The following is a 25,551-nucleotide window of genomic DNA, read 5'->3' as shown; positions in this document are numbered from 1 at the left end:
CACTGCTCTGTTGTTTTTTAGTGATGCTCGATGGCTTTCAAGAGGTAAGGTATTAAAGAGAATGTTTAAGCTGAGGCATGAGGTGTTCTGTTTTTTAAATGGGAAAAATCACTCACTGGCAGACAGTTTCAACAACAAAGATTTTTTATTGAAAATGGCTTACTTTACAGATATATTTGAGAAACTAAATATCCTCAACACTTCACTTCAAGGGAATGAAGCAACTGTACTTTCTTGGAATGACAAAGCGAAGGCATTCATGAGAAAATTAGAGCTCTGGAGAAACAGTATGGAAAGTGACACACTAGACATGTCCCCTACTCTAGTGTCAATGGTACAAGACACTGATAATCCAGTGCTTCCAATGGACATAAAAAGCTGCCTACTTGATCATCTCATAATGTTGAAAGTTCATTTCGAAAAATACTTTTGCAATGATTTTGATAAATTTAATTGGATTAAAAATCCATTCGAAAATGCTCCTGGGCCATCATCTCTGAATGTAAATGAGCAAGAACAACTCATCGATCTCACTAGCGATACTTCATTAAAAAGTAAATTTAAGGAATTGTCTTTGTTGGAGTTCTGGATACATATTGGCAAGGAATTCCCAACTTTGAGCCAAAAGGCATTGAAGATACTGATTCCTTTCGCAACAACTTACTTATGCGAGACAGGCTTTTCTGCTTTGGCAGCTATAAAGTCAAAGTATTGTTCAAGGCTAAATATTGCTAAAGAAGTTACAGTGGCTATTTCTGATATTACACCACATTTTGATAAACTTTGTTCTCAAAAGCAGGCCCATCCATCACACTGAAGTTTGACATTTAAATGTTTGATTTTCTTTGCAGAAAAAAAATTAAATACTTGTTAGTTAAATATCGTTTCATTTCAATACATATTTTGGTTAACTGGAAGTGTTAAAACTAATTTTTATTGATGGCCTAATATTGTGATACTTTAATTTTGAGTAAAAAAACTGCTAAATAGTATGTATAAAAACACAAAATAAACTGAATAAAACGTCAAACACACCATGACTTCTATTTTGTTAAAAAGAAACAGGCTGGGGGCCTGAGAGTATTTTTTCTCTTGTCAGGGGGGGCTCAGAGGTAAAAAGTTTGAGAACCACTGATCTAAATGTGTAAGTATGTGGGATGTTCCCACAATAGGTGACCCAACGGTAATGGGATCAAAGAATGTGATAAGATGGTGTAACAATTTTCATAATGTCAATCTTAATATTCACCCTTGCCCACTGACAAGTTGTTGCTTTATTTACAGAATACACAATAAATACTGCAGACATACATTTATTACAAATTCATTAGTAAAAAAATAATTGGCAGTAACAGCTTATCAGGAAGACAAACTCAAGATTTATATTTCGGCCTTGTGGGTTATGACGCAGTGCAGTCCGGTAGGTGGGTATCCACCCACAAGACTACATGGTGTCATAATCCAGAAGGCCACAGTATGAATCTTCACCATCGTGAAAACCTCAGATCTCACAAATATAAGATATTCTCCGGAGAGGGAGATTTTCAATTCATGAATAACTTGCTGGCACCTAATGGTAATGAATGATAAGCCAGAACTTGGATCAAAATGTAACCCAATTTCTTAATGGAGCCAACTTGATATTTCAGTGTCATTTCTTATTTTAAAATGTCAAAGTTCCAACTCAGATCTACACATACCAAGTTCACTAATNAAAAAAAAAAAAAAAAAAAAACTACATATCATTAACAGAACTAAGGTTAATCAGAAAATGGGAACAGAGGTTTTTCTATTATTTTGACAGTGTAATGACTTCATATTACATAAGAACCTACATCTTCAGCCTTCATATTATGCATTAATATTATCTGAGGTTATGTCCTACAAATTTTATGTAGACAAAATCTGTACTTAGTTAAAAAACTAGTATTAGTAAGAGTAGTAGTCTGAAACACATTTCTGTGCTAAGGGTGACATTCTGGCATCTTTTGGTGTGCCCAATAAATTCTGGCCATTTATACCACTTAACTCTGCTGACGGGCTCGTGAGATCTTCTTACTCTTATCATTGGTCTTAGGAGGAGGTGGTCTATCTGCAGAAACATGGCGGTTGTACACACTATGACAAAAGAAGGGAAGTATTACACTATACAACTGACGCAGAATGAAATTATTTCCAAGTACAGTTATGTACTGTTCCCTTGATGATTATTTATGCAATCATGACAAGGAAGTCCAAAAGCACCTTACAGAGTGAAATAAAAAGTTGACATTTTTTCTTACATATAATGTATATCTTCTGCCTGGGCATATGCAATTGCAAAATGAGAACACATTCACACAGATGACAGGACAGTAGCAATGGGTAGCAACAGTAGCAACTTCAGATGCATACACTTCACCCTCTTATTGCTAAGTCTACCACAGAACTGGGGCAAGTGGTAGTGGAGTTGGTTGAGGCACTATGCTACAAGTCGGAAGGTTGCGGGTTTGAGTCCTGATGAGGTGGATTTTTTTCAGCTGACATAATCCTTCCAGCTGCACTATGGCCCTGGGGTCGACTCAGCCTCTAACAGAAATGAGTACCAGGCATCTTCCTGGTGGGTAAAGGGCAGCCGGCGCATAAGGCTGACAGCCTTGCTACTATCTGTGAGCTGACGTCTAGATTATGTGGGACCCTCAACGTCTCACAACCCTACAGGCTTCCATGGCCTGTTACAGGGATAGCTTTACCACAGAATTACCTGACAGAACGGGAAAGTCTGCCTGGAGGGTAAATGCAGTTGCATGGAAAAACCCACAACACTTTCCTCAAATGACCTCCAAACAACAAGTGCACATTATTTGAAGGCCTGTACTTTCCTCTAAACTAATATAAGAATAAAGAAGTGCTCTCTTTGGGTGTGGTGGCTGTAATGCAAGTTTCCTGAGCCGGTCTAGTCAATATGTGGCATGCAAAGGGTTATTAAGTTTTCCTGTTATACTAATGATTTTATTGAAATATTGTGTTTCAGGAAAACATCTCCAAGACAAACATATATCCATAATGAATTCCTATAATTTGTATTCAAAACATTTTTACCTTGATAAATACATGGCAAGAGATACCCAAAAATCTATTTAGATCCTGAAGGTAATACAGACTTTAAATGAATGCTAGTGAATGAATTTAATATATAGTAATACTTGTGTAACAGAAATACCATATACTGACTGCATAAAAAAGTGTGAAACTACAAAAAAGATAAACAGGTACCAGACCTCTTACCCAGCAAGCTTGGGATCCAAGCTGGATTTTACACATATCTAGTCCTACGCGTATACTGTATTTAAAATACACAGTAAATCACAAAGTCATACCTACCAAATCATCATCCACAATTGTGCTTTCAAGACTGTGCCTGTTCGATTTACATTCATAAATTAAACCTCATTTAAAACAATTCAGCATCTGGATTTGCAATTGGTGTAGAAACATGAGTAAGTAACCTCAATATATGGCCATGCCATAGCTCAAGCGGTTAGTCACTGGCTTCCCACCATGGCAGCCCGGGTTCAATCCCGGGTCTGGTCAAGTGGGATTTGTGGTGGACAAAGTGGCGCTGGGGCAGATTTTCTCCGAGTACTTCGGTTTCCCCTGCCAATCTTCATTCCACCAATTGCTCCACAATCACCCTCACCTATCATCTGGGTCTGGTACAATAGGCCAGAAGTGGCTGCAGTACAAGGGACTTAGTCCCACCCCACTAGCATTAAAAAAAATATATAAAAACCTCAAAAATCATAACAGAAACAAGTATACCTACAAAAGGGTATGCTTGAACTGAAGAGGACTACATGCCCCCAGCACATGACACATCAGCAGCTTAAATCCCCTAGAACAATCCTTGAGAGACTAAGTTAAAATCTGATAACACCATCAGAAAATATGTTAAATATTCAATACATAAAGCCTCAGAAATGCAAAGCAAATTTGTGAGGTCTTCCCTGTTCATTTATGGGAAGGAACAATTTAAATCTGCATCAACCAAATGTTACTTCAGATCAAATAAAACCAGTTATTTTATCATCACTCTAACATGGGTATCTTTTTAATGCACAGATGGAGATACTCACTATCTGTATGTTTCTGTGCGGATGTAATCCATCACATGGGACACTCCCACCTGGAGCTGATCTGCAATAGGTGTCACCCACGGGTTGTTCTCCATCTTCAGAACAGACTTGCTGCTGACCAGGTCAAGGTTGCCTGCAAAATGTAATGGAACCAAGTGATGATAATGAATGGGAAGTGTCAGCTGGAAAACAATTAGTGCACAGCATCAGAATCAGTCACAAGAATAACGTGAAGCAAAGAGTCAAACTGTTGCATCTGTACCTCAAAATGCACTTACTCAGGTGTGGTAAGAATTGGAATACTGGTTAAGACCTGTGCAGAGTGATGAGCAGGCCTCACACTGAACTTTACAATACAATACTACATACATAAGGAGTGGGCCTAATTACTGGCCCTTGCACTGCGACCTTTAATGATCTATTGTGCATACTCCTTCATGTTAACCCTTCAACAGTCCTACACTTCAAATAAGTGCAGGATTTTGCTTATGACAGTCATCAGGTTCCATAAAATAGTGGGACTGGTGGCAAAATCGTAAATAAGCTACAGCCACCCACTCGCATAGGATGTGTGTGGCTAATCACCTTTTTTTGAGGCACCTTTTGCACAGAGGACCTTCTGGCCGCACTATGGCCCTGGGGTTCACTCAGCCTCTAACAGAAAGGAGCACCAGCAATTAAATAAATAATTTTCCTAGGGAGTAAAGCGCGGCCGGCGCGTAAGGCTGACAGCCTTACTGCCATCTTTGAGCCGATTGTCTAGATAATGTGGGACCCTCAACATCTCGTAACCCTATGGGCCTTCATGGCCTGTTACAGGGATAGCTTGCTTGCTTGCTTGCTTGCTTGCACTGAGGACTGTTTGTCAATTCCATTTTGAAAAGGTGTCCTTTTTGGTGACAGTGTCCTATAACTAGACCTACCACCCACTGTAACTGGTTTCTATTTACACTTAGCAGTTTCTTGCCTCTTCTCGCAGTGTCCTTGTATGAGTCCCTCTTGCCTATTTGAATCCTGTAATGGATTCCCAGTGTTTTGTTATGGTCTCTGCTCAGGCCACGCCATAGCTAAAGCAGTTAGTCGCTGGCTTCCCACCATGGCGGCCCGGGTTCAATCCCAGGTCTGGTCAAGTGGGATTTGTGGTGGACAAAGTGGCGCTGGGGCAGGTTTTCTCCAAGTACTTCGGTTTCCTCTGCCAATCTTCATTCCACCAATTACTCCACAATCACCCTCACCTATCATCTGGGTCTGGTACAATAGGCCAGAAGTGGCCACAGTACAAGGGACTTAGTCCCACCCCACTAACAAAAAGAAGAATAAGAAATAATGGTCTCTGCTTGGCCCTGACAGCTTTGTTGGCAACTCATACTGAGATGCTGCAAGCTGGTTCAGGCCCTATGAACAGACATTTGGCTTTCAATTTTGCCAGTTGATCAACAGTTTTGTTACCAACAATACTCTCATGACCTGGCACCCACATCATTTGAACATTATTATGTTTGGCCAGCTCCATGAGGGACTGATAGCAGTCCCAAACCAATTCTGAGTTGATTCTAAATGGTTCTGATGATGGTGGATAACACTCAGAATTACTGGGGTTTTGGACTTTTCCCATCATCTGGAATTTTAGGTAATAGAGGATACAACGTTTCGGAAACCGTATCTGTTTCCGTCTTCACGTGAGAAAGGAAGACATCAGTCAGTTGGGCCCCTTAGAAAGACCTAATCTCAGTCATTCTGAGATTAGCTCTGAGTCTGAGCTTAGTGGCTGATAATCTAATCCCTGTTGTGAGTCATAAGGATACTTACCAATCTCTGGCGGCAAGACAGTGAGCCGATTACCCTGAATGTGAAGCTCACGCAGTCTACTGAGATCACCAACCTCTTTGGGCAGTTCCACAAGATCATTCTCACGAAGGACCAGCTGCAAAATAATATAGCAAATTCACATGTTTATTCCTTTGTAACGCTACTTATCAACCCTTCAAAGTTCAAAACATTTATTCATGAAAAGTTTTTAAATCAAAGAACGGATGTTAACACAAATACACAGTGATCAAAGTGCCATGCAATCCACTATAAAACTAATTATATAGAGCTTAAAACTGGTCCAGAATTAATTATATAAAGAGCTTAAAATTAGTATAAAGAATCCTGAACAAGATATGCATGCAGCATTGTTTCTTGCACACAACCTTGCAAAGGTTCTAATTTCTCTCAATCATCTATAGCTTGTGCTGGCTGCATGGACAGCTGAGGAATGTGGAAGTCTTATTTGCAAGTGCAATGGGTATCTATTGCCAACTATCACAAAATTTTACTTCACATGCCAGACTGACTTCATGCATGAATTTCCCTCCAGAACTTAATTCCAGCATCCATACCACAGAGGGGTGGAGGTAACATCTGTAAGGATGGATCTAGTCCATTGATGCCACAATGTGGGTCTCACACTGAAGATGGCATAACACTGAGATGCAGATCACCATGTTACAAACAATACTCCCAGGGCACCAAGAAGCATTCTTTGTATTTGTATTTTTGTCTCACAAAGAGCTCTGAAAATGGAGGGGGGGACATGTAGATCCCTAATTCTCAATGAAACAAAAGGGATACCAAAGGTAATAATACAAGCTGTAAAAACAATAACACTTTTACGAACTCTCTGACAGGGACAAACCTACAACCAAGAAAGATAACGCTCAACTGGGTGCCCATCAGTTCATGACTGGCTGAGCATAACTGACACGAATGACAGGCTACAGAGGAATTAAAAACAATGACATCACTGGTGAGTTGGTCAAAAAAGGACCTGATAAATGACCCAATATAGTTTGTACTCATTACTAGTTAAGTTCCCATTTAATGGAAAAAAAAATCTTTCCTCAAAAATAAGATCTAAATGTTTGTGACAATAGCATATTAATACAATTGTGGTGTTTCAGGACATTATCCATCATCCTGTTTTTGTTTAGAACAACATAAAATATTCCAGACTGGATTCTGTCTCTTTCTTCAGGTGGAATCTACTCAGTTGTCAATCAGTACGGCTAGTCCCTATCTGCAGACACCAACACGAACACAAGATAGGCTAAATAAACCAAGCCCAGCATAAACCATCTGCAAGAGTTAAGACAAACTAAAATCATTAAAAAAGAAACTCCACTAAAGAGAGACCTAGCACCTATGTTCATGCATTCCCAGAGACTAAAATACTCAATAATAAAGCCACTTTATAAAAAAGGGGATAAAAAATTAATATCAAATTACAGGCCTGTTTCTCTGCTAACATCATTTTCTAAAGTAGTTGAGAAAGTTATATTTGACTGATGAATCATTTGAATAAGTATGCTATTCCTAGTCCAAGTCAATNTTTGGAGGATCTTGGCCGTGATGAGATCAAACCCGGGGGAAGTTTTGGGTTTGAGGGTGTTGATGATGGTTAGGATTTCAGATTGTTTGAAGGGCTTGGGAGGGGGTTCCAGTTGGTAAGGAATATCCAAGGGACGGAGTAGGTTAATTTCGTCTTCGAGAGAGATGCTGGGTGGATGGGGATGGAATACAGTTGAAAGATGGTGAGCGAAAATGAGAGCTTTTTCTTTGTTGGTTCGTGCCCAAGTGTCTTGAGGTGTTCTGATTGGTGGTAAAGAAATGGTGATATGTTTGAATCTGCAAGAGTTAAGACAAACTAAAATCATTAAAAAAGAAACTCCACTAAAGAGAGACCTAGCACCTATGTTCATGCATTCCCAGAGACTAAAATACTCAATAATAAAGCCACTTTATAAAAAAGGGGATAAAAAATTAATATCAAATTACAGGCCTGTTTCTCTGCTAACATCATTTTCTAAAGTAGTTGAGAAAGTTATATTTGACTGATGAATCATTTGAATAAGTATGCTATTCCTAGTCCAAGTCAATATGGCTTTCAAAAACATTTGTCCACGGACAATACTGTTTATGCCTTATTGAATGAGGTTTTAACTGCCTTAAATAATAAATCTAGAGTCAAGGGAATTTTTTGTGATATTGAAAAAGCGTTGGACTGTGTAAATCATGATATTCTTCTTCATAAACTAGAAATATATGGAGTTACAGGTTCAACCAATAAATTATTTTCGCAATTTTTAAGTAATAGATACCACGGTGTAAATTTAAAAGATAAATCAAGTGGTCAGATCTTAACATCAAATTGGTCTAAAATCAAACATGGTGTACCTCAAGGTTCAGTCCTGGGACCTTTGTTATTTTTGCAATATATAAATGATTTCCCAGTGGCCATTAATAAGTTATCTATGCCTATTTTATTTGCGGATGATACTAGTCTAATAATTACAGACAGAAACACAGATAATATAAACGCTAAATTAAATATGCACTTTCAAATAGTGCACAAATGGTTTAAATCAAATTTGTTATCTATTAATTTTTTAAAAACCTATTGTATGCAGTTTAAAACAAAAAACACTGTATCAACTGATACTATATTGACCTATAATAATAATGTCATAACTGAAGTTTCCCATATTAAATTTCTAGGTTTAATAATAGATGATACATTGACTTGGAATCTGCACACAGATAAGCTTATGAAGGGATTGACCAGAGTGTGTTATATGATTAGAGCAGTTAAACCCTATATGTCCTCTACTTCATTAACAATGATCTATTATTCTTTATTTCATTCTGTTTTAGCTTATGATATTTTATTTTGGGGTTTATCGTCAAGCAGCGATAAACTCTTAAAGCTGCAAAAAAGAGTTGTACTTATAATGACAGGTCATGGGAATAGGACTTCATGCAGGGCTCTTTTTAAAAAATTGGAAATATTGCCACTGAAATCACAATATTGTAACGTGTTTAGTTACTGAAGACGCCGTTCTGATTGTTAATTGGTTTATTTAACAACCTACAAGTCGTAACTACAATTGATTATAACACTGTTGCAAGGTTTCACACTTTATAACCCTATTCGCAACAATCTGTTCACTCTATCTTCAGTAGTCTACACGTATTCACAGTACGGGAGCTATATAAGTGTCACTGTGTTACACACTCCCAATTACTTCTCAGTTATCACAAACTATCACCGATTATCACACACGTCCGGTTCTTCTTTCCATGACTGCTGCTAGCTTCCAACTGTGTTGCTCCGGCTCACACACTAACTCTCGCTTGCTGCTCAGCCAGCTTTTATTCCGTTCGCTGTTGCCTGTGTCAACAGTGGCGTTGCGTGCCACGTCACAGTGCGGGGTGGGGGGGCGGAGCGCTGACTCACCTGCTACGTCACCGTGACCAGAGCTGCCCGTGTCACCGCTGGGGAGGGAGGGGGTGTCCTCCATTGCGCAACACGTCACAATATATTTTTTCTATTTTATTATTTGTGGTAAAGAATAAAAAACTTTTTATTACAAATTATGACAGCCATAATGTGAAGACCAGAGAAGGTGAAAATCTTCATTTTCCTCTCTCAAGATTAACTACATATCAAAAGGGCATATATTTTAACAGTATTAAAATTTTCAATAAATTACCTTCTTATCTTAAAGAGTTGATTGGGTCACCTAAAAAATTTAAGATAACCCTAAAAAATATCTGGTTTCTCATTGTTTTTATAATTTGGAGGAGTTTTATGATATTAATTTTTAACTATTTTGTAATCCTTTTGATCTATGTGAAATATTATGTATATATGATCTTTTGTCTTTTATGTTTGACTTTTTCCTGCATTAATTGCAACATGTTACTTTGCATAGTTGTGAAATTTTTGTTAGACAATGTGCCCTATTGCACAGCTGATCACATATATTTTTCTGTCATGTATTTGTTGGACAAGTACAATTTTGCTAGGCTGACTCTATATTTTTATTGACGGTAACTACATCCACTGAAATTGTAATTTCTTATGGATCTATGGTGGCCTAATAAATACAATACAATACAATATACTACTATTTCACAGCTTCCATTGTTAAAATCAGAGTAATATCAACACATAAGTCACCACTGGAGAGATAAATTCTTTGTGTTGTACCAACATAAAAGAACTAATTTTCCCACTTAATCTACACTTGACAGAGTTGTAGTTTTCTGACGTCTACTGTGATAATTGGAGTCCAGATGGCTGAGATGTCCAAGCTGGATTGACCAACTGGACAATCTACCAGAGACATGTGGACAGTTTCCTTGTATTCCCTGTAGGTGGGGTTTGGTTCAATCTGCAAGACCTTCCATTGTTTCCAATGAATTTTCTGTCCTTCTTCATGCACATGTTGGACTAATTTTGATTTTTCAAGTAGTCCTTGGGTCAGGTCACATTTGTGCTCCTTAATGAATACTTCCAAATAGGGTCATTACTAACCCTAGGTCTGCTGATTATGAATTCAAGGCTTCTTTAATATTTAAAAACATAAATGATTGGTTTCAAGATAATTTATTGTCATTAAATTTTGAGAAAACACATTTTATTGAATTTCTGACTAAGAACCGCCAGCCGATGGATATTCATATTGATGATGATGATGATGATCGGATTGTTAACACTACAAATACTAAGTTTTTGGGGCTTATTATTGATAACACATTGTCTTGGAATGGACATGTGGATAGGTTAATGTCTAAATTGGGCTCCGCATGTTACGCAATTAGAGCCCTAAAATCTTACATGTCTCAGGGTACATTAAGAATGATTTACCTTTCTTACTTCGATTCAATTATGACCTATGGTTCGGTTTTTTGGGGTAATTCCCCTTATAGTATTCATATCTTTAGGTTGCAAAAAAAAAAAAAAAGGCAATTAGAATTATAATGAACTCTGGGAACAGAGATTCATGTAGGGAATTGTTCAGGGAACTGGAAATTTTACCCCTTCAATCTCAGTATATATTTGCTCTTGCAATGTTTGTAGTTAATAATAAAGATCAATTTAAGTTAAATTCTGAGTTATATAATAGGAATACAAGGTATAATAATAAATTCCATTATCCTACATGTAAGTTGACTGTATTTCAGAAAGGAGGGAGTGTATTACCATGGTATTAAGGTTTTTAATTGGCTTCCTCCTAATAAAGGAACCTGGCTCAAGATGTTAAACATTTTAAAACTGTTTTAAGAAGATTTTTGTTGATGAACTCGTTTTATTCTTTGGAAGAATACTTTGATTGTAAATTTGACTCCAATAATCAACTGTGATTATGGTACTGAATGTCTTATATTGTTATTTATAGTATTATTATTTCTATGTAGTGTTATTTGTATTATCAATGACTAATTCCTTATCCTATATGTAGTGGATTTATTGAATGTAAATAAATGATGATGATGATGATGATTTCATGTATGGAGCTGGTTGTTGGAAAGTTTTGATATAATCTTTAAACATGACACAAAAAAATAATAAGGCATGGGTCAATTTAAGCTCCTCTTCCAGTAATCCTTGCAAGAAAAGATACATCAGCAGTCTTAGACAAGTGGGAATTTTACCACTACACTTCAGGAGATTAAACTTTCATGTGACATGCAAGAAACAGAATAATGCAGACTATGAAGGTTCTGAAAATTGTATACAATGAGCTAAACAATCTTTACTGTAGGAAGAAAGTCGTCTTCTGGGTTTACTGTAGGAAGTTTACTTACTATCTGGAGATTCTTGAGCTGTCCAACTTCTGCTGGCAAGAATTCAAAGTCATTGTCACCAAGGTACAAGGCACGCAGAGTTTCTGAAATTGAGGCAGGTATTCAACAGTAACCAATACTACTATTCTTCATAATACCATATACTTTATGAACTCCCCAGCACCTAAATAGTATCTGCAAAACCTATTTCAGATTAACACATGTGTCACCCAAAAAAGGACAAGTTCTTGCTGAAGGACAGATCCTTATATAACAGCAAATTTCTAGGGTATTTATATGTGATAAACAAGTAATAGATGTATATCTCATGTATTGTTTTTAAAAATACTGTACTTTTTAAAACATTACACAATTTACCATTGGACTAAATCAGGCAAAGGGATTTATATCAGGACTCTGCCAGAAGAACAAAGGACCTGTTGAAATTAAACAGAGATCAATTAAGATAGGTGGTAGGATCACTTACCGGATACTGCCACCTAAAAGGACACCTTTTCAAACTGGGACTGATTGATGACCCAACCTGTGAAAGGTGCCTACAAGAAGATGAATCAGCCACACATATCCTGTGTGATCGTGAGGCCATAGCTTATTTAAGATTTCACTACGTGGGTCAGTTCTTCATGGAGGCAAGTGACTTTTATGATGCCCCCATAAATAAGGGCCTACATTTCATTCGAAGCGTAGGATTAATAAATGGTTAATCCAAAGGAAAGAACAATCATTGAAGGTCACAGTGTGAGGGCCGGATTTTATGGACCACCCCTTACACACACATACACACACCNTAGTTACCAAATGAAAAATTGAGAGATGTGCACAGACAGACACAGAATATTTCTAATTAATTAATTTAAATCCATGCTACTGTGTTTCAAGCTGGGAATTATTAAATATTTTAAACATTAGATAAGTTGGTAAAATTATCCCTGTGCTTAATTAAGCTCCATGCCATGAAGGTGTCTGTTGGATTGAATGAATACATCCACGTTTTCTTGACCTTAGCACTACTTCGAGGTGAGTGGTCAGCTTCACACCCCAGTTGTCTTATACCTGGGGAAAGTGCCCTCAGTACCCACTGGCTAGGAGGCTGGGTAAAAAGGTAAAGCTATCCCTGTCATCATCATCATCAGTAATCTGTCAAGACGACAGGTCCACAGTCTCTTTCAAAACAATTCCTCCACTTAATGCGATCTAGAGCTTTCTCCTTCAAATGACAGTATCCTCTTCTGTCCCCAAGGTCATCCAGCATCTTCTTACGTCTTCTTCCTCGTCTTCTTGTCACTTCTATCCGCCCATCTATCTTTCCTTCGATAGCTTCTTTTAGAAGGCAGTTTCTGCGTAAAACATGACCAATCCAATTAGCCTTCCGTTTTCTTATTTCATGTAGGATATTCCTCTGCTCACTGACTCTAATTAACACTTCTTCATTTCTCACATAATCGGTCCAACTGATCTTCTCCATTCTTCTCCAACACCACATTTCGAAACTTTCCAGATGTTTCTGATCTACTGCCCTAAGTGTCCATGTTTCAGCCCCATACAGAGCTATGCTCCAAATGTAGCATTTCACTAGTTTCTTCCTCAAATTTAAGTCCAATTTGCTGGTAAAAAGATTCTTCTTCTTGCTAAATGCAGCTTTTGCCATGGCAATCCTGGATTTAATTTCACAAGTACACCTTCCATCATCTGTTAACAAGCTACCCAAATATTTAAAACATTTCACATTCTCCACTTGTTTTTGGTCTATCTTTATTGTGACTGGGGTTGGTTGTCTCGAAATTTTCATTACTTTTGTTTTCTCCACATTCATTTCCATGCCATAGCACCTTCCAATTTCAATTAGTCTATCAATCATGCCCTGTAGCACAGTTTCTTCCTTAGCCATTAACACAAGGTCATCTGCATATTTCACAGTTTGAATAATTTGCCCTCCTACTTTGAAGTCACCGAGCCCATCCAGAGCTTCCTTGGTAAGGCATTCGCTGTACAAGTTGAACAGAATTGGTGATAAACAGCATCCTTGTCGAACTCCTCTTCCAATCTGCACACTTCCTGTCTCCCCCCTGTCCAGTCGTACTCTAACTTTCTGATCCATGTACAATTTGCTAATCAATCTTCTTTCATGCCAATCGATACCTGTTTCTTTCAGGATCTGCATTAATTTGGTCCAGTTTACCCGGTCAAATGCCTTCTGCCAGTCTATGAAGCAAACACACAGTTCTTCATCTATCTCCAAAGTTCGTTCCGCTATAATTCTCATCATCCCAATTGCATCCCTGGTTCCTTTTCCTCTTCTAAATCCAAACTGATCTTCTCCAAGTACATCCTCTATTTTCCTTTCAATTCTTCTTTTAAGTATCTTTGCTATTATCTTTGCTGTATGTGCAATAAGACTTATTGTGCGATGGTCGCTGCATTTTGTAGCTTTTGTCTTTTTCTTTAAGGCAATCATTGTAACTTCTGTAAAGTCCTTGGGCCACTCTCCACTTTCATATATGGTGTTCATTAGTTTTGTCAGTGTTTTCAAACCACCTTCTCCCAGTAACTTGAGCACATCTCCAGGTACATCATCATCTCCTGTAGCCTTTCCCTTCCTCATTTCCTTGATAGCTTTTTCCACCTCACTTTGTAAAATATATGGTCCTTTCTCGTCTGTATCTACTTCTTCTTCCGGTTCAACTTCTAAGGTTTCTGGCCGATTAGGTCGATCATATAGTTCTGAAATATAATTTTCCCAAATTTTCAGCACTTGCCTCTGATCTACTATTCTATTCCCCTGGGAGTCTTCGATGCCAACATTTTGAATCCCATGATTCTCTTTCCATCCTAGTTCTTTTGTCTTCATGTACATCAAATCATAACGGCCTGTTCTTTGAAATTCCATAATCTCATTACATATCTTCTCAAGATATTCCTTTTTGGCCCTGTCCGTGGCTCTTTTCAATTCATTCCTCAGTCTCCTGTATTTCCTCCTGCCTTCTTCATTGTTGACATTCTTCCATTTCCTTCGCTCCTCCATTTTACTCATCATCTCCTGTGTAACCCATGGTTTTCTTGCTATCTTCCCCACTTTACCTACCAAATCACTGATAGTATCTAACATGCATTCTTTTATATCGTTCCACTGCACTTCAGCATTTCCGCTTTCACCTTCAATTGCACCGAGTTTCTCTTCTAGAGTCTCTTGCACGCTTTGTCTTTGAGCTATCCCTGTAGCAGGCAAGAAAGACTTGTAGGGTTGTGACACATCAAGGCTCCCACATTATCTAGACAATCGTCTCACAGATGGTGGCAAGGTTTTCAGCCTTATGCATGGGCTACCCTTTACCCCGCAGGAAGATTCCTGGTACTCATTTCTGTTAAGAGGCTGAGTCGATCCCAGGGCCACAGTGCAGCTGGTAGGATTAGGTAAACTGAAAAAAAAAAAATCCAACGACCTCACTGCGACTCAAACCTGCGACCTTCCGGCTTGTAGCATAAAGCCTCAAACAACTGCAGTACTGTGTGCCCCCTGGGAGGCTGGGTGGGCACAGGAATCGTTCTGAACGACATGGAGAGGAGAAAAATCTTGATCCTACCAGGACTAGAACTCTGAAATCTCTGTCATCCTGCCCATAGCGAGCAGCTATACCAACTGTGCTATCTCAGCAACTTACAAAAAACACAATGCTTGTAGTTTCTAGGCTTCTTCCTGGCCTAAAAGTTTGAAAAATATGAAAACCCACCTGCAGAATTATATATCCCTGTCTCTAATATCATGCATTAATATCATTCATTAAAGAAGCCAAACAGAATAACTATAACAGCCAAATTCTAAAATCAAACAATAAAATTAAAACCACCTGGGATATTGTGAAAGTTGAATCAGGAAAGAAATCTGTTAAAGAAGACGTACAAAGTTTGAATATTGAAGGGAAGTCCACTAACAATCCACAAGCTATCGCAAGTGCATTTAATGAATATTTCCTTTCATTAGCTGAGAAAACATATTCCAATAATAATAATAATAATAATAATAATAATAATCCAATATACTATCTGTCACGTGCCTTTAACAATTCATTTCCAAATATAAATCTCAAATTCTCAACAAGGAAGGAAATTGAAAACATTATTAAATCCCTTAAGCCCAAAAATTCACATGGATATGATGAAATCTCTACCAATTTACTTAAAGCAAGCTCTGTTTACATCAGTTCACCCTTGAATCATCTATGTAATAAATCTTTATCATCAGGTACTTTTCCTCAACGCTTAAAATACGCTGTAATGAAACCACTTTTTAAAAAAGGAGAGAGAAAATGCATCTCTAATTACAGACCAATATCCATATTGACTTCATTCTCAAAAGTCTTTGAAAAAGTTATGTATAATAGACTACTTGAACACTTAAATTCTAACAACATATTAGTCAAAGAGCAATTTGGATTTAGGAAAGACCTAACAACAGAAAAAGCAACCTATGAACTAACTAACGATATTTTAAGTGCTCTCAATGACAGATTAATTGTGGGAGGGATTTTCTGTGATCTAGCAAAAGCTTTCGATTGTGTTAATCATGATATCTTACTATCGAAATTAAATTTCTATGGAATAACTGGCAAAGCTAATGAATGGATCAAATCATACCTCAAAAACAGGTATCAAAGAGTTGAAATAAATAATAAAAACTCCAGTCATAATGCATTTTCAAACTGGGGAATTATAAAGCACGGTGTTCCACAAGGATCAATTTTAGGTCCCTTACTTTTTCTTCTCTACATAAATGATCTATCTAAAACCATCAACAATAAATCTAAACCAATTCTATATGCAGATGACACTAGTATAATATTTAAGAACTCTAAATTTGAAAACTTTAAAAATGACATAAATATTGTATTTGAAGCCTTAAACAGATGGTTCGAAGCCAATTTACTCTCATTAAATTTTGATAAAACCCATTACATATCATTCACAACTAAAAACAACCACCAAATTGATCTGGACATCAGTTATGCCAACAAATTAATCTGTAAAGTACTTGATACAAAATTCCTTGGAATACATGTAGACAGTACACTGTCTTGGAAAATACATATTGAACAAATTATACCTAAATTAAATGCAGCTTGCTATGCGATGAGATCAATTAAGCCTTTTATGTCACAGGAAACATTGAAGATGGTTTACCATGCCTACTTTCATTCTATTATGAACTATGGATTAATATTTTGGGGGAACTCTTCACATAGTGTAATAATTTTTAAAATACAAAAGAATATAATTAGAATCATTACAGGATGTAGAAGTAGAGATTCATGTAGAGAATTATTTAAGAAATTAAAAATTCTACCTCTTCAATCGCAATACATATTATCGCTTCTCTTATTTGTTGTTTACAACAAAGATAAATTCAAATTAAATTCTGATGTCTATAACATGAATACTAGACAAAAATATAACTTCCACCTACCCTCATCAACTTTATCAGTATATCAAAAAGGAGTCTACTTTACTGGCATAAAAGTGTTCAACAATCTGCCACAAAGTATTAAAAACTTGGGCAATGATACTAAAAAGTTTAAATCAGAGTTAAAGAATTATCTACATGCTCATTCCTTCTACTCTTTAGATGAATACTTCAATGTAAATAGAGAATGATGTAAAATTAAGTTATATTAATTTTTAAGCTAAAATTGCCTGTACTTATGTATGTAACCTTTTGACTTGTTCTGTATCCAAAGGTACTAACCTACTTAGGATTTATAGAATGTAAATAAATTCAATTCAATTCAATGAGGAAAATATTATTTATAACATTTAAAGATGTTAAAAATTTCAACATTGCAGAAAAGGAGCCTGAACCCTTGACATTTCAAAATCTGTCCCAAATCCCAACTGAACTAATGGCCTAATTACAGTGTGATACAGGTCAAAATGCTCTTTCTGAAACAAACAAAACTCCAGATTCAAAACCAGCTTTTGTCATAATTTGCCAATCTGGCTAAAAATAAATAAAAATAAAGTCCCCCCCTTAACCTAAGTCCATCATTCTTCATACACTTCTGAAACAGGTGACCTTCGGCACAACATTTCTTTCAACTAAGAACAGTCCTTCTTCTTAAACATTTCTAATAATTTAAAACCAATCTCTTTCAACACTTCACGAAAATTCTTTGCCTCCAAGAAAATTAACTTCTCCCAGTGTCACTAATAGAGATCTCAATGTCTCAACTCATTTGTTTTCATGTCAAAGCTGTTGTCTGCCTGACTACACATAAGCCACAGCCATCGTGCTTCATTTTTTGAGAACTCGGCTTGTAACTGTTATCAGGTGACTTTAATTCTTCACTCCTGCCTTCTTTCATTTTGCATACAGCGGCTTCTGATAGTCTGGTCACGCCAGTAGTACTGTTCTCAGCAGGGTGTGTCAAGTTTTCCCACTTGACTACTGTTGATCAAAGAACTATAAAAGTTTCTTAATATCTCAGGCTACACCATGAACAGTAGATTACATTTTATTCTTTGAAGGAGAAGACATCATAAGGTCATGAATATTTACACTGATATTTACAACACACTCCAAGAAAAATTACTGTTCACATTGTACAGCACAACTTGTGCTGTCTGCGTGAGGCCTGATTATATATTTTATTGGACCAAGGACGTATGATGTGTAGTCATCATGAATTTGTAATGTGTGTCATGTTTCATATCCAGTCCTACAGGAAAATGATTGGATCCATGAATTGAAAATAAATGTAAATGTAGATACAACATGGAAAGTCCATGCAATACCACATTCTCAATACAGGGACCTCTTCCTTCCCCCATGAGAAGAACTTCACCTGGATCACACTCTTTTTGCATTTAAAGCTAATGTATGTCAGGTAATGAATGTATCCAGTCACGAGTGACAGGTGCATTTAAGGGTCCCAAAACCATTAAGCATACAATATGAGTAATAAGATGTCAGTCCTACCCATCATGAAAAAGTTCCCAGGTAACGTACTCTCGTCCAAATTGTTGTACGTTAGATCCAATACTTCCAGCATAGGAAACGTTCCAAATCCTCGAGGCAGAACTCCCAAGCGGTTCATACTGAAAGGACAAATTTGGAGAATTTTTACTAATCTTTTTGACCCATATAAACCACATCCTGGAAGGACTAGCTACAGGAGACTCAAACCATGGACCTCTAGTTCTCCAATGGATTATTATCTGTGAGACTATGTTAAAGATAGGCCACGCCATAGCTCAAGTGGTTAGTCGCTGGCTTCCCACCACGGTGGCCCAGGTTCGATCCCGGATCTGGTCAAGTGGGATTTGTGGTGGACAAAGTGGCACTGGGGCAGGTTTTCTCCAAGTACTTCGGTTTCCCTTGCCAATCTTCATTCCACCAATTTCTCCATCATCATAATCACCGAGGGCAGGTACAATAGGCCAATCAGTGGCCGCCATGCCACCGCAGTGGCCCAGGTTCAATCCTAGATCTGGTCAAGTGGGATTTGTGGTGGACAAAGTGGCACTGGGGCAGGTTTTCTCCAAGTACTTCGGTTTCCCTTGCCAATCTTCATTCCACCAATTGCTCCACAATCACCCTCACCTATCATCTGGGGCTCGTACAATAGGCCAGAAGTGGCCGCAGTACAAGGGATTTAGTCCCACCCCACTAGCAATAAAAAAAGAGACTATGTATAATAAACAATTTCCCCACAGTGACTTATTAGAAGCCTATATTTGATTTGCATTAGGCTTGTATTCACTGTTGGCCCTTTCTTTTGTCAAAATATAACAGCAATGATAACCAAAGTTCACTGAGCACAGTAAAACACAATATTTGATTTGTCATAATTTAATCAATAAAAATAAAGCATAAAATCACTCTTCTAATTAACTTTCCTTATGAAAGCCCTATACTTTGTTTGATTAGCGATTTCATGAACAAAGAAATTTTTAAACAGTCTTAAATGGAAAACTGATCAACTATATCCTCACAGTTTTATGAAAACATATTTTAAGAAACATGAGTCATAACTTGACAGTAAAGGAATTTTCACAATACTCACCCAACATTTAGGATGCGTAACTTGGGCATAGAAGACAATGAGGTTGGAAGCTCTTCAATTTGATTATTGAAAAGATTTAAGATTTCCAAATTAACCAGATTTGCAAGGCCAGGTGGTACAACTGAAAGGTAATCAGTTGACTGCATTATCTTTTAAGATCAAAATTGCATTCATAAAGTTTCTAACTAGACCCTGAAAATGATTAGGAACTGTAATTATAGCAAACAAGTGTCTTAAAGAGTTGAATCTTTTGAGTTGTAACACTGTACAGTTTGGAAAAACCTCGACATTTTGGAGGAACATACCGCCTACAACTAACTAACAAGAAGCGGGTGGCATACAGAGCCAAGTTGGCTCTGCTAACTACATGGCATTACATCCCACAAGACTGTATGGTTTATAGTCACCAATGTGTGGACCTAAAATCCAAAATGTTTCCTAGATCATAAGGCAATGAAACACTTCACATATACGTAGGTTGTCAAATAAATCTGTTCAGATGTTGTTCTGGTTGAAAAATAGGGACCTTTTGAAAACAGTAAAGCCCGAGTATTTAGAAGTGACAGTCCAGGAAAAGCTGCGCAGTGGATGGGCAGGTCCATTTGTGAAAGTTGAGGGGTGTTGTGATTTGTCATTCGTTTCTTTATCTATATTTGTACACGAAGTAAATTGAGTCAAAAAGTGTTGCGTTCACAATCAGGAGAAATTATTAGTAATGTATAGAAGTATATGAAAGAGGCTGGGCCATCAATTACATTGAAGAACATAGGAGTGGAAGCAGCAAAGGCAACAGGTGTATCGGAAAGTAGAGTCAAAAGAATAATAAGAGAAACAAAAAATATCGAATCTGGGGCTTCCACTTCCTTTTCGACACCCCATAAAGAAAGACCTAGGAAATCTCCACTAGCCACTTTGAGCATTGAGCAACAATTAATGGCATGGGAAGGCCTTTTGGATGCAGGATGGGAGTTCGCCTTCCATGTTGAAGGTAACAGTGATGACAGTTCTGATGATACCTCCGATTCATCTGGTGGTGACAAGGAAGGACAGGCATGTGGAGATCATATGTATGCAGATATTGCCGGTGCTGCCCCTTTCAAATAGACCTGTGTAATATGTAAATAAACTCTTCATGTATATAACAATGAAAAGTGTATAATAGTGTATAGTGTACAGTAGTGTAAAGTGCATAATAGTCTGCCATTCGGCACTTAAAACTTAACATCAGATGTGCAAACATCATCGAGACTAAACCGCCAACACTATGCAACACAATGAGGTAAGAAGTTATTTCCTTTTGAGAATGCCTGTACTGCATTCCCTTCCACACTTGTCAGCATGCTGGAGCTCTCCCCGCCACTACCAACACTTCTCCTACTCCGCGTCAGAGGACTGTCACTTCTAAATACCCGGGCTGTAACCATGGGTGTTGAGACAAACGTCCCATCAATGCAACTGATCCCCTACACAAAAACTCCCTGGGCTCCTGTTGGAATCACTGCACCCCACCGAGCCCTTTAAGTGTCCATCCAACCCAAATCTACAACCCTTTCAAACTTGCTTGGGAATAAAGTTCCTGGACTGTTATTGTTGTAACTGCCTCGGTTAAAGAGGTTGAGAGGAGAGACCAAGGTCACACTTCGCAAGCCTATTGCATCAGTCTGCCAGGTGACACCACACTTTGATTTTATACAAGTGCTTTTACAACTTTGTGTGAAGCTCGGTAAATCTGGTACCGAAACCCTGATAATGCTTTGTGAGGCTTCTGGAGAACATTCTTTAAGCTCGACAGTGGTTTTTGAATGGCATTCATGTTTCAAGGCCGGTCGAGTGTCAGTTGAAAATGATGAACATTCAAGGCGAACAAGCACCAGCAAAACGACATAAAATGGTGAAAAAATTCAGAACTCATCCACAGAGAAGATCGCTGAACAATCCATGAGCTTGCAGACACCATTGGGATCAGTTACGGAGTTCGTACGAGATCTTCACAGAAAACTGGAACATGCACTGCACTGCACTGCCATGAAATTTGTTTCCCAACTCTTGACACATGATCAAAAGCAGCAGCATATAAACATGTATTTTAAGCTACAAAAGAAGGCCAGTGAAGACCCAACTGTTATCTCTAGGATTATAAAGGATGACGAAAGTTGGATTTATGGTTATGATCCAGTAACAAAGCAACAATCATCACAGTAGAAGAGCCCACAATCACCAAGAGCAAAAAAGGCAGAAGCCTGGAGTTCAACAAAGAGCAAGCTCACTGTTTTTTATGACCTGAAGGGGACTGTTCACCGTGTATTGGTTCCTTGTAACACTAGGGTCAACTCGGACTTTAACTGTGAAGTTTTGAGACCCCTGAGAGAAGATGTGTAACGAAAACCACAGAACTCTGGCACAACCACAGCTGGCTCCTCAATCATGACAACACGCAAACCCACACATCACTGAAAACCACAGTGTTTATGACTAACAACAACATGGTTATCATTCTCCATCCTCCCTACTATCCGTATTTAGCCCCCTGTGATTTCACTTTGTTTCCCAAATTGAAAATGAAACTGAAGGGATATACTGAAACACTGTGTGACATCCGAAAGGAGTCGCAAGTGGTATTCGACGGAATTAAAGAATATGACATCCACGGTGCTTTTGAAGCATGGAAAAAAAGATTGGATAGCTGAATACATTCCCAAGGAGGCTATTTTGAAGGAGACGGCAGCCAAAACTGAGTAAGTACAGCCAGCGTTTCTTTTCTGACCTACTCTGGGAACTTTCCGATAACACCTCTCTACTGGAAATTAGCATAATGACTGACAAAATTAAATGCCTTTATTGATAAAACCTTAATAAATAAAACAAATTAAATGACAACAGAAATTTTGAACATTCTGTTAAAAAATCTAATATAAAATTATATTTAAGAAGTACTACTATACAGGTATGAAAAGATATGTTAATAAATATAAAATTTTGGTTATGGTGTTCATTTTGTTAAGAGAGACCACATCCCTGCAGTAAACACCCAGCCACGAAGGCCAGTCTCAACTACATTGTGTTCTAATCCCTTGAATGTGAAACAGAACAGCTGATAGCAGTTGTAGAATTTAGGATATTACGTTACACCACAACCCATGAGTTTAAAATATGGGTGCGAGACACACAGAAGTAAAAGATTTAAAATCTCCCTTTCCATAAGGAAATGTTATACACAAATTAAATAAACTATAATATTGTATTTAAGCATCCTGTTGCATTATTATATTTACTTGTATACATATATTTCCACCTCAAATGCAGCCTATTATCTTTTACTACTTCTCTATCACTGCACGTCTTGGCCATATACAGCCATCAACAGGTGCATGTCTATCTTGAAAACACTGTTCCACTGTATGTTAGAATTACATATTGTGTGAATGTGATGCTGATTATTAACTAAAATTAGAATTAAAACTTGCAATCAATACTTATTCTTCACTGCAGTCACCAGCTGTTCACTGAAATATATTTGTCTGAAAGTATATTTGCTGATGTTAGAATTTGCAGAACTTGTCACAGTGTATGTATTTTGTGTTTTATTTATACAGCTCATATAGATTTTGATGTGGTGTTGTTACATGCATGTCATAAATGTTAAAGTGACTTATAGATTCTGCCATGCTGTCAGCTGGTTATGTTATTGCTTTCTTTGTGTAGAGATTATGAATATTCTGTGTGATTCAAGTAACTACGTTGTGCTTATTTCATATTAGTCTGTTCATTATTTTGTTTGTTGAAAGGGTGCTTTTGAGATATTAGCAATTTTCAATAACTAAAAGCATACTAGAAGGAGGTGTGGGAATTGGTTGGGCTAATTATTCACCGTCCATAAGTGGAATCTCCCACCCTTGAGATATGAAGAGCTTTACAACAGTGAATGTTAATAGTGAACCCAAGAATTTGCCACTGAAACTAACAAAGGTTCACCTCCTAGACTATTCTTTTATCTGCATCATCAGAGCAACATATTATATTTTCATATTACTGTGCCGTAAAGCATTGTATAAGGTACTACAGCTCCATTACCAACTCAAAAACTTGTAATATAGTACATCTTTACGAGAAAGTAATAATGTTAATTTCTGCAATGTTGTGAAAATAAATACATTCTCAATGTGCTTTGAGAAGTTCTGATTCAATACCTTCCTGTAAGCTTCATCACTGGTGTATTTGAATTACAATTTTTACATTGACAGGTTCAACTATAATGCAGATAAATTCCAAACACAAAAATTACACATCAGACACAAGCCTCAAAAACCTACGGACAAAAGCACTGCAAAGCTGGTTCCAGCAGACATGCATTTACATTTTTTTTTAATCATAAAAAGTAAACGAAGTACTATTCCTTATACCTCACCCTGGATTTTGTTGTGACTTAGAGTCAATCTTGTTATGTTCAGCATATTGACTGAAACAAGAAACACAATTCATTATAAAATTAGTGTGAAAAATGGACCTGTAAAACACTTCAAGTTTCAGAATAATAAAGTCACAAGTTATGGAGTTTTCAAAATAGACTGAGCACATGCCTGAACATTTTCATAGTACGCCCATTATATTATAATTGTTAATAACCTTAAACATTGAGAGCTCAACATGGGGTACATATAATGGCTGTTATGAATTAAGGGGGAATACCTGTAGCACAGAAATTAAAAAAAAAACTAAAGTTGTCGGTGCTAGAATAATTTGGCACCACGCCATAAAGATGCATGGGGTATCGCTTCAACAGTCTTGACCTAAGCAGTGGGGGGGGGAGTGTTCAGTTTCACGCCCCAGCCAATTTACCCGCAGGGAAAAGGAGTGCCGTATCCATTGTCTAGGAGGTTTGGTGGGCCTCAGAACCGATCTGGACGCTTTAGAGTAGGAAAAATTCTCTAACCCCTGACGGCAATCGAACCCTGTCCGTCCAGCCCGCATCCCGTCGCTACACCGACTGAACAAAATTTTTGGGCTCGCTTGTTTAACAAAAACGTATATTTTTCGTTTTAGTGTTCTTATTTAATGTCAGTATCAAGATGATACTGGCGTCGACAACAGGGCGATTAATTAATGCGGAGCAATTGGAGGCATAAGAAATGAACATCCACTCTTGAAAAGCAGTGTAAATTCCTTCTATACCTGACATTATTGACATGTTTTAATTCGTTGTTACGTCACAGTTCTGAGTAATGAATGTCTAAATCTGGCTTGACTCGAGAGAGCGTTACCACATTAGTGTGTCACGCCCCCTTTCATGCTGACATACAATGGACTGAGAAGCAGTCAAACAAGTTGCCAAATTTGGTCACATATCACGATCACCTCACATCACAAGCACACTCACACAGTCCTGGCATTTCTTCGAACGATGCTATCCCTTTATCTGCCAAATCCAACTCTGGATTCTGGATTTCTTTTGCTTCATCAATAACTTTCTTCGGTCTTGACATCTTGCTGTTAGGAATACACGAAACAGGAGCTTGATTCATGATTGCGCGCGCAACTGTAAAATAGCGGAAGATTCAATACGGATGATCTTTGAATGACGTCCGTTCACAAAATGTGCAATATCAAGATCATTCGCTAGATGGCAGCATAACTGAACAGTCGACTCTCAAGCGTGGTAAGTACGCCAAGTTCCTCGAAGACGTATGTACTCCACTATTGAGAATGAGAGTAACATCTGCTCCGTAGTATCACGTAAAGATGTCACTAAT

At 37.7% G+C, this 25,551-nt stretch overlaps 1 protein-coding gene across 1 annotated transcript; it reads right to left on the bottom strand.

Annotated features, from left to right (window-relative positions):
* Nucleotides 1–1,720: 1,720 nt before the first annotated feature.
* LOC111868241 (ras suppressor protein 1) lies at nucleotides 1,721–25,408 on the bottom strand. Its single transcript, XM_023858713.2, has 8 exons — nucleotides 25,179–25,408; nucleotides 24,210–24,260; nucleotides 19,805–19,925; nucleotides 18,718–18,836; nucleotides 11,751–11,833; nucleotides 5,925–6,039; nucleotides 4,116–4,248; nucleotides 1,721–2,118 (listed from the first exon to the last, which is right to left on the bottom strand). Exons 1-8 carry the CDS (start codon nucleotides 25,321–25,323, stop codon nucleotides 2,025–2,027), a joined length of 861 nt encoding a protein of 286 aa, XP_023714481.1. The 5' UTR covers nucleotides 25,324–25,408; the 3' UTR covers nucleotides 1,721–2,024.
* Nucleotides 25,409–25,551: the final 143 nt, after the last annotated feature.

This window comes from Cryptotermes secundus, unplaced genomic scaffold (assembly GCF_002891405.2).
Source record: "Cryptotermes secundus unplaced genomic scaffold, Csec_1.0 scaffold364, whole genome shotgun sequence".
Lineage (NCBI taxonomy): Eukaryota > Metazoa > Arthropoda > Insecta > Blattodea > Kalotermitidae > Cryptotermes > Cryptotermes secundus.
This window is presented reverse-complemented; position numbering and strand designations above follow the sequence as displayed.